The sequence below is a fragment of the Ovis aries genome, chromosome 20, assembly GCF_016772045.2.
Source record: "Ovis aries strain OAR_USU_Benz2616 breed Rambouillet chromosome 20, ARS-UI_Ramb_v3.0, whole genome shotgun sequence".
In the NCBI taxonomy this organism is placed as follows: domain Eukaryota; kingdom Metazoa; phylum Chordata; class Mammalia; order Artiodactyla; family Bovidae; genus Ovis; species Ovis aries.
In genome coordinates, this window is record NC_056073.1 from 47,206,373 (window position 1) to 47,221,236 (window position 14,864).

Consider the following 14,864-nt stretch of genomic DNA (forward strand, 5'->3'; position numbering starts at 1 on the left):
AAAACAACGCTGAGAAGCAAGATGACTGTGTTAATCCCCACCCCCCCACCCGCTTCGTATTTACGGGCTTCCCTGGGGGCTCAGATGGTAGCGTCTGCCTGCAATGCGGGAGACCCGGGTTGATCTCTGGGTCAGGAAGATTCCCTGGAGAAGGAAATGGCAACCCACTCCAGTACCCTTGCCTGGAAAATTCCATGGATGGAGGAGCCTGGTGGGCTATATAGTCCAAGGGGTCACAAGAGTCTGATGCAGCTGAGCGACTTCACTTCACCCCTCGTATTTTTCTGCAGCTTCCAGAATCTGCAAACTGAGCAGGAGTCACTTTTGCTTCACAGAGCTGCGGTCCTGGCACGGAGGCCTGCTGAGCCGCTGCAGCCTGGCGGGCCCCGCTCCCCGCGCTGACAGCCGGGCGGTGGGCACGGTGGAGGCCAATGCCGGGCAGGCAGGCGGCCCTCCTCCCGTCCTGGGTCTGTGGCTTCCTGCCAAGCGAACTGGGCAAGGAGCGCCCGCTGGTTTCTTATTTAGGACACCGCCTTGGCAGCCAAGAATCGGAGAGGCCGGTTTTATTGTTGTTAGACAGTAACCTTCAATTTCAAGTTTAAAATTAACCTGGTCCTCCGGCCGCTCCAGGAGCTGGGGGTGGGAAGGGCCCTGGGCAGCCTGGCACCTAGGGCGGGGCAGCGGCGGGGGGGCACGCCGCAGGGTCCTGCTCGCTACTCGTGGCCCCTTCAGGGGGCCTTCGGGGTCTGTGCCTTGGGCAGCGGGAATCTTGTGTGCAGGCTTGTGTGCAGGCTGCAGTAGGCATGGGGTGGGGGGTGGGGAGGAGCCCCCAGAGGGGCCTGGGTTCACCCAGTCCTCCATCCCTCGGAGGTGGGGCTGGGCTCTCACATGTCCCAGCTGCTCAGCTGGTCCCTGAGCTCCTGGGGGCCCACAGTGCCCACCCCCTCTGGGCGCCCACCTGCACCCCAAGTAGAGAGAACTGCCTCAGAGGAGGTTGTGACAGGAGGCTGGGCCGGGGGACCCCTGGGCTGTGTGTGTGTGTGGGGGTCTGGGGGAAGTCGGGGAGCTCACGGGGCCCCCTCCCGCCTCACCAAAGCTCCAAGGCCACCTTGGGCCGGCAGCTCTGGACCACGGAGCAGGGGGGGCCCGTGCTCTGGGACCCTCATCTGCAGGGAGCGGCTGGCTGGGGTTGAGTGCCTGTACTTCCTAGTCCCCCGGGCGGTAGGACACAGGGGCCTGGGTTTGGGGGTACAAGGGGAGGCCTGTCCTCCTCCGTCCCTGAGGGCAGAGACCTGTGGTTCACGCTGCAGGGAGGAGGCATCCTCAGAGGTAACAAGACCTGACTCCTCCCGCCTGCGTGTCTGCCAGCAGGGCCCGGGCTGAGAACCCTGTGTATTCCCCCGTGGGGTCTGCACGGCTACCCCTGGCGGTGGGCACCATGGTTACCCCCTCCTCAGGGTTGAGGGAGCAGGCAGGAGGCAGCCTCGCAGCCAGGCCCGGCTCTCAGCCCTTCCCGTGCTCCCCCTGCACCCCAGCACAGGGGTGGGCAGCTGTTGCACCCTCAGGCAGGGGGACCCCCAGCCCAGGCGTGCTGCCTTCCATCCGCCCCCCGAGTGAGTTCCAGGCGAACACCCCTGCGTCTGAGCTCCTTGCCTGTTAGGCGCTCAGCCGCTCAATCGTGTCTGGCTCCTTGAGACCCCATGGCCTGTAGCTCGCCAGGCTCCTCTGTCCAAGGGATTCTCCAGGAAGAATACTGGAGTGGGCTGCCATTCCATCTCCAGGGGATCTTCCCCGGCCGGAGATCGAACCCAGATCTCCTGTGTCTCTTGCGTCGGCAGGAGGACTCTTCACCACTAGCCCCACCTGGGCTTCCCTGGGGGCTCAGTGGTAAAGACTCTGCCAGCAGTGCAGGGGACCCGAGTTTGATCCCAGGGTCGGGAATATCCCCTGGAGGAGGAAATGGCAACTCACTCTAGTGTTCTTGCCTAGAAAACCCCATGGAGGAGAGAAGCCTGGGTGGCTTACAGTCAATGGGGTCACACAGAGTCGGACACAAGGTCGTGACTCAACCACCCACCATCAGACCCTCACTAATAGGGTGTCAAGTAAGTTGTCTTTCAAACACGTGCTGTTCCTTCCGCTTCCACAAGAACCCAGAGCAGCCAAAGTCCCAGAGACAGAAGATAGGTGCTGCGGGCTGGGGGCTGGGGGCTGGGGGCTGGGGGCGGGTACAGGGATGAGTGTCTCATGGGGACCGAGGTTCAGTCTGGGAAGAGGAAGGCTTCCACGGAGGATGGGGGTGGCTGCACCACGTGAATGCGTCTAATGCCAGACTGAAGCTCTCGGGAAAAGGTCAAGTTGGCAAACTTTATGCAGTTATTCTGCCACACAGGAGAACGCACGCTGTGTGAGAAGCAGCAGCAAGAGGAAAGCAGCCCTTAATCCTGTTTCCGGGGTTGGGAAGGCAGTGACGGCAGGCATCGGACCTGCCCTGCTTGGACCTAAATTTAAAGGTGCGGAGGGGCTGATGGGTCTCCCAGTAGGTCAGGAACACGGACCTTGGAGTCAGGCGAGTTAGCGCACCATTTACAGACCTTGGCTCCAGCGAGGGCTGAATCCGATAAGGTCGGAGGTGGGAGGAGTGGGGTGGTGATTGGCACAGACGGTGAGGGATGTGCTTGAGTCCCTGACCCCCTGTCTGGGGACGCAATCAGAAATCAAGGCCAGGGCCACCTGGGTTAATGTCCACTCGGCCCATCAAAGCCAGTCCTGTCCAGGAAGAGTGGCCGGGCTGTGTCGGGAGCTGGACATCCCCGGCCCCCCCCCTGCACCGGGACAGTTGTGTGCGGACGCGGCGCCTGGGGCTCCGGCTCCCTGTGCTGCCCCTGGCCCTCACCCGCCTCTCAGGGCACCCGGACAAGGATGAGGGCTGGAGGTCGGGGGAGGGTGCGGGCGTCACAGTGGGGACCGACCCCAGACTCACATGGCCCTGGCACCAGCCACTTCCTGGAAACGGGGCAGGAACAACCAAGGACTTATTTCCTTTCTCTTCTCTTGGCAAGGTACCCTCTACTGAGTTTAAGGGAAAAAAAGAAGAAACAAAAAGAAAAGTTTACTTTAAAAACACAAGTGAAGCCTCCTCTTGTGTGAGTTCATTCTGAGGACCGGGGGCGGGGCTGACCTCTGCGCTCTGACCTCTTGCCGGTCAGGGGTCTGACATGCCCTCTCCTCCTGTTGGCTCCGCTTGAGCACACAGCCTAGATGGGCCCCTTGTCAACAGCTGCCCCCGTTGGCTCCAGGCCACCTCCTGGGGGTCTCCGTGCAGCCCCCCGCCTGCCCGGGTCCTGGGCCCCGCCAGTGCACTCACGACCCCTCTCTGCTAGGACCCAGCCTCTCCCAGTCCATCCTGCTGCAGCGGCTTCCTCGGGGCCAGGCTGTTCCCAGAACCTTTCCTGTGGGGGCCTCCCCAGGCGCGGCCCTGGTGGGTGACTTCCTCGGGGCTGGCGGCCCACCCCCTCGAGGCTGCTCCGCCTTTGGATTTGGCTTGACTATCCGTTTCCCGCGTCTCACCGTGAAAACCCGCCTCCTCACAGGGAAAGGCCTCTCCCGTCTTGTTCCTCGTTTTGGCCCCCAGGGCCAAGGTCAGCGCCGGGCAGACGGCGGGGGCCCGGGCTGCAGCTGGTTAACTGGACCCTGGAGAAAAACGAGCAGAAACCGCCCCCGAAGCTCCATTCAGTTCAAGGCCTCGTCCTTGTCTTGGTGGGTGCAAAAGTAAACTGAGCTTCACACGTGAACGTCTCTGTTTCCCCATCTCTCAGAGGGCCCGAGGGAGGGGAGGAGGCTGAACGGGAAGCAGGGCTTGCTGCAGGCGGCCTTTGCTTCTCTGGGGCCACCTGTGCCCGACCAGGCTTCTCTGCAGGGGCAGTGGGAAACCTGAGCCCACGTGTTTACCCAATGAGCACGTCACCCTGAATGCTGAGGCTCACGACAGAAATCGCCCTGAGAGGCCAAGTACACACTCTGCCAGCAACACCCGCTCTGCAAGGCCCGCGGGCTCCAGCCTGCAGGATGGGCCCTCCCCTCCTGCCCAGGGTTGGCGGGAGGTGGGGGCCTGCAGGAGGGGCCTGCAGCTTGCTCCCCAGAGGGAGGGGGTCAGCTCAGAACCCCAAGCAGGGGAGGTGACGGGGCAGATGAACGTTGTCTCCTTTCTAAGGAACGGGCTTGCGCTTTTGAGAGGTCCTATCTTGTAAGCTGCTTTCAGCACTGCCCGCCCAGGGCTGGACCCGACACACACACACACACACACACACACGGACACACGGACATGTGGGCATTTCCTGGAGTCTGCACCCCATCTTGGGCATCCTATTCCAAAGGGGCTGACCCTTCGCCCTTCACATTGACCATGTATGGTCCTGGTTCCCAGCCAGGAATGACCCCACCCACAAAGAAGCGAGGTGGCTATCAGCGCGGCTCAGTGGCCCCCACGACTGGACAGGTCGGAGGGCTTGCTTCCTGTGAGCTGCTTGTCTATGCAAGTCACTCCCGAGTTATTTGGTTGTATTAATACGACTTAGGACTCCTCACTTCATCTCCCCACAATCAGTCTCCTGAGGCTGGTGTGTGTAATATGGGGGTACAGCAGCGGGGGTGGGGGTCCCTGACATCGGGACCTGGAGGCCTGAAGGACCCGAGCACTCAGCGCTCAGAACTGTGACACGGTCACCTTGCTGGAAACATCTACAACCAGCTTCCCCGAACCCCGCGTCCTTCCGAACTGCTTTAAGACCCACTCTGGGCTTACAGTGTCTGGGCATTGGCCCTTCAGTGGCTTTGTGACAGCAGATCTCAGCAGAAGCAAACGTGGCTTCTAACCAGCTCTGTCCCCCGAGCCCTGGGGTCACCGTGCTGTCCAGGCCCCTGCCCACACCAGCAGGCCTGAGTCACGGGAGCTCTCCACCCAGGGGACAACTCAACCCCACACAGCCTGACTAGAGGGGGAGCTGCCGCCACTGACCACTCGGGGCCCTGAAAAGATCCCCCCAGGTGGGCGAGGACATGGCCCGAGGCTGAGAGATGCTGCCTGGGTGAGGGCTCTTGTCGGAACCCCAGCTGCCCAGCGGGCAGCAAGCAGGCCTGAGTTTCCCCCACCCCCCTGCCACGGATGCCCTGGGCAGCGGCCCGGGTCGGGGACGAGCTCACAGGACCACAGCAAATCAAAGGATGGCCGCGGGACCGGCAACCTGCCGTTTTTAAAATATAACATTTATTGCTTTTAGATGGTTTGATACAGAACAGCGTTTCTTCTCATTTTGAATTTGGAAGTACTATACAACTGGATACAAAGAGCAATGAGGAGTACCAAGACCGAACTCGTGATTCTCTGTTCATGTGGCATCAACCAGTTTTGTACGCAACATGTAGCAGCAGTTTTTAAGTTCCCTTTAGAAAAATATGGATTCCACACGTTTATTATTGTTTCCTGTTTAATGCATGGGCTGAAATCACTAGGATCAACTTCCTTCTGGAGGAAAGAGAGGAACAGAGCGTGGAAAGAACGGTGAAACTTTCTGAAACAAACGGGCATCCGACTGCCACACAGCCTCCCCTGGGGGCTGGTGGGAGAAACAGCCCCGGGTTTTTGTTTTGTTTTCACAGCCGGGAGTTTCATGTAGTGACTGAATCTCAGCATCGTGTTCATAAACCAAAGAGAAAAAACAAAAGAGAGAAACTTGCACCTCAAAAAACTTTTCAGAAGATCCATATATATATATTTCTTTTTTTTTTTTTTTGTAAAAGCCCTGAGAGAAGGAGAAAAAGAATCAAACAAAATGTATAGGAACAAATTAGCTGGACATGCAAACTAAGCTATGATTCACCCAGAGTTTAAACAAATCACAAATTTCACAGTTTAATATTGGGGGAGGGGACAGAACAACAAACAAATGATACATCTCTCAACCTCGCTAATAAAATGTGGCAAGACCTTATGACTACGAGGGTACAGATGAAGGCTAAATAAAGCTTTAAATCAATAGTGATTATTGCAAGCGGCTGCCTTGGCCGCGGTGCCGGGCTGGTTCCGGCTACATCTCACCCCAGCGCAGAGTTAACTCGTGGCTTCTCCCCACAACGTTCCGAGTTTTAGTGTGGAGAGCTGCAAAGGAAAACAAAACACCCAAATAATAACAATGAAAATAACAACAATCGTCATAAAAAATTAAGGGATGAATGAACTGGTTTTAGGTAAGCACACCACACTTGGTATGAAGTGATACGGGGCAGGGGCGGGGCGGGGGGGGGGTGTCATTGGTTCTGATTCGTCTTCATCTAAAGTAAATAAAACCTCATTTGAAACTGGTTCACACATCCCTAATACAGTTAAAAATCTTAATATACCTCAACCTTTCTCCTTTCACATGCAAAGATACCGCTTTTTCATCACGTCAAGAATACACAGCTTCCTTTGAAGTCTGGGTGGTTGGATTTTGGCCACCAGGAGTGGGTGAGGAAGTGGAGGGTGGGGGTCCCTGTGGTGGGCACAGGTCTGAGGACAGAGGAGCCCTGGGTCCCGGGGCGGGGAGGAAGGGCTGAGGCACTGAGGCTCGGCGGGGCGGGGGGGGGGGGGGGGTCCCGGCTAGAGGACAGGCCGCTGAGCACAGCCCAGCTACAGTAGGGTCAGTTTCCAGTCACTGCTGGCAGCTACAGTGAGGGGGTCTATTGCCTGCATACGATGCTCATGAAAAGAAAATCCACCTCTGTGCACCCAGGGGCTCGAACGACTCAGAAACTAGAGACACGTGTTTCTCTTCAAGCACCAACCCCGGATTACAGGAAGGTAGACAGGCCCCTATTCCCCCTCCTCCATCTCGCCGGTGCAGTCTTGTTACCAGTAGTAGAATTCCCTTGCTCTGCAAAGGACAGGGGTGCCAGCGGGCGAGGCCTGGGCTGGGTCTGGCAGGAAGACCTGGCGAGCAGTGGGTCCTGCCCCCGGCTTCTCTGGAGGCCCCCGGCGCCCACCGTGCCTCCTCTTCCCTCCCCATTGCCCCCCGGCCCCCCAGGAGCGGGCAGAGGACCATGGGGCCCCTGCTGGGTGCTGCAGTCACAGAAGAGAGGCGTGTCTAAGTACAGTAGAAGAGCTGCCGCCCCAGGGGGCCTGGCAGAGGCTGCGGGCGGACACTCACGCGGGGGAGCCCGGGCGGGGGCGGCCCAGGTCTCCCAGGACAAATATTGCCCATTTGTTTCTGCTGACTGCAGAGACCAGCAAACTGATGAACTACAAATAATAATAATAATAATAATATTATTAATACATATACCGAAAAGGGTGGGGGTTGGGGGCAGGAGTCAGATATATGACACCTGTGCATGTTTCCCGCAGGTTCAGTTGCCAGGGGGACTCTCCTCTGTCTGGAAACTGCAGCAGTAACGGCGTGTCTAACGCTGAGAGAGTGGAAATGTGTCCCAGGCCGAAGCTAGACTCTTTCCTGGTTTTGGCTTGAACCAAACTGGAAACCTTCATGAGCCACACCCTGCAGTCCACCGAGGACCCAATCTCAGCTCCACCACACAGCAAACAGAAAGAAAAAGTCTGAGAAATGAGCATCTCATCCACATTTCCTCTGGGAATTTACATGGAATTCGCGTCACTTTCTTCCAGTTATTGGCCATAGGTATCCAAGGGCATGTTTTTTTTTGTCTGTTTCCAGCTCACAGAACAAACGTGACTATCACAGATTCGCAAAAACAAGCTCACACACACCAACACAGAAGGTAATGTTAATGCTTAAATGAAAAGGTCCTCTCCAAATAATTCATTAAAATATTTGCTTTGTTTTTCAAAAAGTCGTTTTGGAAACACATAACACCCAGGACGACACCAAGGGCTGTAAGTAGTTAAGGCACTCGAATCGCTGGTGCGGCCCTTCCCCGCAGTCGTAAGGCGATGGCACCTGGTGGGCGGCTGCCCCCTCTCTCTCCGGCCCCCCAACAGCCGAGGGGCACCGAGGGCACCTCGGGAAGCAGATTCAGGGCGCTTTGCTCTGCTGGCTCTCGTCTGCGTGCTGGGGGGCGGGCCGGGTCGTCATTCCAGGCCCAAGAGCGAGGCGCTGTCGGCAGTGGGCAGGAGGGGGTGGGCAGGCCTGCGGCCCGGCAGCTCCAGCAGGTCTTGCAGGAGGCCCGCGGGGCTCTCCCGGCCGGGGTCGCCCTGGGGCGCTGGCTCCCGGGGGCTGCCTGCAGCGGCGGCCCTGGGCGCGCTCCTGCCGGCCGCTGCCTGGCTGGCCCCCGCCGTCCGCGCTGCCGCCCGCTCCTCCCGGCGGCCGGCGTCCTTGGCGGCCAGGCTCTCCCTCCGGCTCCGCGTGAGTGCCACGTGGGTGCTGGCGTGCAGGCCCGCGTCCCCCTCGCCCTCTGACAGGGGGTGCGCGCCGCTGTGGGCGGACTCGCTCTCGCTGTCCTCCTCCGCGCGCTCCTCGCGGTCGCTGTCCTTGCCGTGGTGCTTGGCGTGCCGGGCCTTCTGGTGGACCCGCTGGTGGCGCACCAGGCTGTGTTTCAAGGTGAAGGTCCGCTCGCAGGTCTGGCACTTGTAGGGCCTCTCTCCTGGGGAACCAGAGGGAATCAGGGCTGCGAACCCGGCCGCCCGCGACCACCGCCCAGCTCCGCCCAAGCACAGCCAAGGCCCGATGGGTAGCCTGGTGGGCCGCCGAGCCCCCGGTCCGCTCACAGGAGCCTCCTCTGTCCCAACCACAGCACAGGATGGGGAACAGGGCTGCAGGGAGCTTCTCCTCAGCCTCGGTCCTGATTGCTTTCTCAATCCCAATCCAGGACCCTCGGGCACACAGGCGCCGGACAGGGCCCCCAGGGCTGGCGCCACTGCAGACTCAGAGCTGCAGACTCGCTGTGCCCGGATGCAGAGCAGCTGAGGGAACCACTAGCCCGGAGCCCACCGACACCACTACTGGGAGCCCAGTGCAGGGCCTCGGCAGGGGATGAAACCTTCTTAGCCACCGGGAGTGGAGGGAAACGGAGACCAAGACACTGGGGAGTCTCCCTGCTCAGCGGGGCAAGGCACAGTGAGTGCGTCCAGGCCTCCTTTCTACCCAAGCAGTGGCCCCTGCAGGGGATTTGCAGCATCAAGCCTAGAGGTGGTGGCTTCAGGAGTGGGGCTGTGCCCGGGGAGCAAGCAGGTGCCCTCTTGGTTCAGCCCCATCAGCCCGGAAGCCGCACGGCCAACCCAGCACCTGCTGGCTGACGGTCACATCTGCGTGCCTCCCTGCAGAGACCTGGGCAACTAGAGCTGGCTGATGGGCACACCTGGGAGCGCCCCCTCCCTGCGACAGGCCCGGGCAAGGAGCCCTGCTCAACTCCTGCCTCACCGCTGCTCCCTGGGCCACCCCACAGCCCTTCCTGGCACCCGTATTCTTCTGGAAGCTTCCAGAAGGGCAGCCATCACCCCCCTTTCTAGAGACAGGGAGACTGAGGTGCAGAGGGCAAAGAGGCTGATCAGAAGGCTCTGGAAAACACCACTACCGCGGCGGCCAGCTCCGGCCCTGCCCCCCCCCCCCCCGCCTGCCCCGCCCCCTCACCTGTGTGCGACCTCATGTGCCGCGTCAGGTCCTGCAGGGACCAGAACCTCTTGCTACACACGCTGCACACCTTCTTCCTCTTGTCCGCCTTGCTGGCTGCGCTCCTGGGCGCGTCTGTCTTTGGCTTCTTGTCATCATCACTCTTCTCCAGCGGTCTTTTCTCGGCGGGGCCCTCCCCGTCTGCGTCACCGTCCGCGTCCGAGGGGCCCTCGGCTGCCTCGTTCTGCTTCTCCGCTGGGGCCTCGGGCGTGGCCTCCGCCTCGGCTGGGGGCTCGGGGACTGGGGGCTCGGGGGCAGCCGGGTGCGGCCCCTCGTGCTCCCGGGGGGGCGCGCTCTCGTCACTGGGCTCCTCGCGGTCGTGGGCCTTGCGGTGGCGGCTGAGGGTCCCCAGGAGCTTGAAGCTCTTGCCGCACACGTGGCAGGCGTGCTTGTGGTCTTGCGCGCCCGCCTCGCCCTCGGCCAGCTTGAAGCCCATCAGCGTGCTGGCGAGGTTGAGGTCCAGGCTCTTGTTGCTGACTGTGTCCTCCTCGGGGCCGTCAGCGGCCTCGGCCGGCTCCTCCTCCGCACACTCCTCCTCCCCCTCCTCCTCCTCCGTGGGCTGTGCGTCCTCTTCTTCGGGCTGCACGTCCCCCTCCGCCGCCACCTGCTCCACCTCCTCCTGCGCGCCCCTCGGGGGGTCCTCCGGGGCCGGGGCCACGGCCGGGCTGGGCTCCGAGGCACCTTCTGGGGTTGGCGCGGGCGGCTCCCGGGCGGTGAGGTCCAGCACTTCGCTGCCGGCCGCCGAGGCCTCTGCGTCCGACTGGCTGTCTGCGGGGCAAGCACGGGGCAGGCTGAGAACCGGGCCCCCAAACACACCCCTTCCGAAGGCTCGCCCGTGACCCACCCCTCGGGACATGTCTCCCAAACCCCAGCAAGGGTTTCTCTCACCCGAATCCTCATCACCCCTTGCATCCCCCAGGCGGGCCTGAGGTTAATTTTAAAAAGGAGCCTCCATGTGGGCGCACACACAGGCAGGGGGTCCCAGGCTGCCTGCGCCTGCGACCCCTGCCCTCCCCTCCACCCCTGGAGCCGGGTGCCCCCCACCCCCACCCACGGGAACACACAGGGATGCTCCGGGTCCCCAGGGGCGGGCGAGCGGCTCAGGGCAGCCAGACAGAAAGGACCGGGAGAGGACAGCGGGCGCATTCCAGAGACTCGCAGCGCGAGGGAGGTTGAGGAAGCCGAGCGGGAGAAGTTATTTTCCAGAGCAGAGAGCCGTATACACATGCAGCAGACAAAGGACCAAGACCCCCCTCCATGGGATCTGGGGAGGGGCTCACAGGCCGCGGCCCAGGGCCAGAGTTCGGTGTCTGCGGCCCGCACGCTGCCACCTGGCGGCTGGTCTCCGGGAGAGCGCGCGGGCGGCAGGAGACCATGCGCAGCTGCGGGCCCCCTGGCTGCTGTCGGGACCCGGGTAGGGAGCGGAGACGCTTCCCGTCTCTCGGCTGGTTCCTACCTGTCCACTCTCCACAGCAAAACCAGATGTGGACAGTCCGCCGGTTTCTATCGGCCTTCTTAAGGGCTGGCCCCCTGGGAACACTGTCGACACCCAAGAGATGACGGTATTGATCAAAAACACCATCTCCTCGCCATTCTGGTCAAACAAGGTCTTAGCCCCTATCCATCATGAGCTGTGACGGTGAAGCTGAAGCTTGCTGAGCCCAACTTTTAACTACAGGTACCACGGCCGGGGTACCGCTGCGGCAGCAGGCTGACAGAACCCATTCTGTGGCACAGACACGGCTCGCGCCGCCCGTTCTCCGAGCCCGGGTTCACACACCGAACCGGGCCCCTCCCCTGCCGCGCGCAGACCGGCACCACGCCGGCCGGAGGCACAGGCTCTGTGCTCCGCCGTCAGGGCAGCCCTGGGCTGGCGGCGAAGCCAAGGCATCGGCCCCACCAAGGCCCGCTACACGGCTCTCCCGCTTCCTTCTCTCCGTTGGTTTCACTCTGACTACTTTTCGGCAGCCACTGTGCAAGTATCTCAGAAGGTTTCAGAAGGAAGCAAGTGATTGTGGGGTGAGTATAAAATTTCTGACAATAAATGGCTTTTGGCAATTACCCCCCAAATTAAAGAAGACTCCTGAGATACATACATATATACACGCCCACACCAACATCTAGGCCATTTTCCAAGGAAAAATCAGATGCTCATTTTCTTTAAATTGCTCCGAGAGCACCTTTTACATGGATTTTGGTGTAAACTTCAAAATAACAAAGTGCAGAATGCTTGGTTTCCGATTTATTGGTTCGGTGGGTAGTTACATTACAGGTGTCTCAGGGGGAAGCCACGGGGGGGGGGGGGGGGTGTGTGTAGTTACTTCCTGTCTGTCCCAGAACATTCTAGGCTGTCCCACTAGTCACTGTTTTTCTTTTTCACCAAAAGAACATGGGTTATTTAAGATTTCCACTGCAGTAGAATATATTTAAGATGATAAACTAAGTGAATTCTGAAACCAAACCCAAGTGTTCTGACCGCGGGGCCTTCCTCAGCGGGGGTGATGCTCTCTCTGAAGGCAGCAGAGGCCAGCTCGGTTCCTCTGGGGAGCTTGGCCGCCTTCTGCCCGACGTCCACCAGGGGGCGTTTTCAGTAGCCGGGCCCTTCCAGTTGCAAGCCACTCCAGGAGTTTTCTTGGCAATCCTCGGGCTCAAGGACTTAACCTCTTGGGTCTCGTGGACGCACAGCGTACAACGCCAGGCCCTACGCGACCTAGCCCTCCTCACCACGCACCCTCCCCAAATGCAGGCGGCTGAGCTGATGACTTTTGTAAGCCATGTGGCTTTAAACATTTTCTGTTCCTGTCAGCCAGGCCCTTGTTTGTGACACGAATCTAAGAAAAACTGCTAGAGGAAGCAGACAGACTCTGAAGGCACTCGTAGATAAGAACCCCAAAGCTCCTCCCGTGTGAGAGTGAAGACCTCCGTGTCAGGTCAACAAGTAAACATCTACTGCTTCTGAGAAATCTCACGCTCTCCAACTGAGCTGACATCCTACGACCTAAACATCCATCTGCCTGGGCAGGGGCGAGGCCGGGAGGAAGGGGCCCCACCCACACGGGCAACAAGGGGCTTCAGGTCAGCGAAGGGGGCCACCTTGAAGCGACAGTTTCAAAACGCCCATGCTGGGGAGTTCCCTGGCTTTGACTGCGGTGGGGCCTGGTTCAACCCCTGGTCAGGGAAGTTAAGATTCCAAAGGCCGCGCAGCCCGGCCAAAAAACGCGAAAAACGTTCACACTCACATTGATTTGAAAAATCACCCGCAGGTGCCCGCAAACAGGAAGGCTGCGACAAGGATCACCTGAGGAAGACCCAGGAGCAGCCTCCGCGGGGACAAAGTGCACCTCAGTCTCAGCCTGGCTCTGAACAATCAACACGTCCCTTTCAGCTAGCACTGCCCCATCCCAGCACTGTCCCCGTTCCTCTGGGGAAAATCTACGGCGAACTGCGGTGGGGGACCTTCTGTGATTGAGAAAGTCAGACCTACGTTGCAAAACATGTTCTGGGATTTTCAGAAAACGCAACCTAGGCATATAAACATAGAAATCCCTCAAGAACGGCCTGGGTCGTTTCCTGCCTTTGTGTTTTTATGGTTTTTCTCCAAAGCCTGACTTTAAATTTCATGGGAAGGAGCCTGAAAGAAACCTCCACCCTCCATTGCCCTCACCTGGTGTGAAAAGCTCTCGAAAGCACTCAGCTCCTGCTCCCCGACCCTCCTTCTCTCCATCTTCTCTCTCACAGCGGACTGTGACCACAATTACACCAAACCTATATTTTCTCTATGCTGGTTTCCCGTTACAACTCTCACTGAATTTTCTTTTTCCAGAGGCTTTGTCCCTTAAAGGAAACCTATACACCCTCCGGGCAGGGTGGGGGTGAGGAGGGCGCTGTGAGACTTGGAAAAACCAAACTCATAACTGCAGTTTATAAAACAAGTACCCACACCGTGAAGACATGGAGCTGCCCCAAGGCTAAGACTAGCTCCGCGTCTGCAGGAGCCCTGGTTTGGGTGCTCCCTGAGCACACAGCTCAAGATGCTGAACCCAAAGTGTGCATCGTGGCTGTTACACCTGAAGACTCGTCTGCCAGCGTAGGGGCCAAGGGCGCCCAGCGGCCCCCTGGAAACCTTGATGGGCTGCAAGAGTGGGGCCGGGAGGAACCTGACGTGGCAGCCGAGGCTCAGACATTGGCAGGGCCGTCCCAGCGAAGCTGCACCCTGCCAGCCCAGTGGCTAGCTTCGCGGGGTGAACGGCAGGTCACCCAGCACCATGGGCCCGAGGGCAGCAGTCAGCAAGACTCCGTGAGCGCCCGGACCCCTCTCCACTCAAAGATCCTGGCCAGTCACGTGGGCCTGGAAGCCGAGGGTCTGACCGCGGCCGAGGGCGTGGCCAGGGTGTCTCGGGCCTGTCTCACTGGCTGGGGGGAGGCGTGGCCCCGAGAAGAGGTTCTGCGGCCCCCCAACCCCGTCTCTGACCACACGGACAAGGCGGCCGGGGGCTACAGCCGGCCCTCCAGTCCATGCTCACTCCCAGGAGAGGGGGACCACCGCCCCACTCAGTCTGAGGGCAGGAAGCATGGGACACAGTGACCAGGTAATAGCCGGAAAACACACCTGGGGGGGGGGGGGCGGGGAATCTCCTTGGCTTCAAAAAAGGGAAAAAGTCAAGCTTTCGCTGTCAGACTGAACCCACACCTGCAAGACTTACTCAGTATCAGCCCACCAGCCCCACGTCTGAGCCACCCACAGGCAGCGATGCTTGGTTTCGTTTCGGGGGGTGAGGGACACAAACCCCCAGCGGTTGGAGATAATGGAAGGCACTCAACAGAGAACATGAGTAAATACAGAAGCTGGAAGGGAAAAAGGTGGCGGGGGACGCACGGGCAGCCGTTAATTGCTCTGGAGGGCTGGAGGAAGGAAGCACATATCAGCACAGGAGAATAATACCCGGATTCGGAGCAAGCGGAGATGGGATTAAAGAAAGGACATGCACAGTGCTTTCTCAAACAAGACTAAGGTTTTTACTGGGAAGAGAGTTATTGAAAAGAAAACACTCCGCCTGGCCGGCCCCTCCCCATGGGGGGCGGGGCATCGCGGGTTCCTGCAGGACCTTCCCAGCCGGCCCATCCCTGCCCTGTAGGACGCAGCCCAGCTGGGGTTTCCGAAAACACCGGCCCAGCGCTTCCACATCCCTCTCAAACGTGTTCCTACAAAAGAGCGGGACTGCACACCCTCCCGCACCGCCCAGC

The 14,864-nt window shown here is 59.8% G+C and overlaps 1 protein-coding gene and 1 long non-coding RNA gene across 10 annotated transcripts in view; one reads left to right on the forward strand and one right to left on the reverse strand.

Moving 5' to 3' along the window:
* Positions 1-2,224: 2,224 nt before the first annotated feature.
* LOC114109712 (uncharacterized) lies at positions 2,225-3,788 on the forward strand. The gene is made up of 3 exons (XR_006057270.2): positions 2,225-2,513; positions 3,063-3,146; positions 3,594-3,788. It is a non-coding gene; the product is annotated as an uncharacterized LOC114109712 (long non-coding RNA).
* A 1,456-nt stretch (positions 3,789-5,244) lies between these two features.
* RREB1 (ras responsive element binding protein 1) overlaps positions 5,245-14,864 on the reverse strand; it is a 164,003-nt gene continuing 154,383 nt past the window's right edge. For all 9 annotated transcript variants that reach the window (XM_060403789.1, XM_042237046.2, XM_060403788.1 and 6 more), the window contains 2 exons: positions 9,582-10,388; positions 5,245-8,595 (listed from right to left, as the gene is read on the reverse strand). In XM_060403789.1, coding sequence (XP_060259772.1) covers positions 8,084-8,595; positions 9,582-10,388 — 1,319 coding nt within the window. In that variant the 3' untranslated portion in view covers positions 5,245-8,083. The remainder of the gene's footprint in view (positions 8,596-9,581; positions 10,389-14,864) is intronic.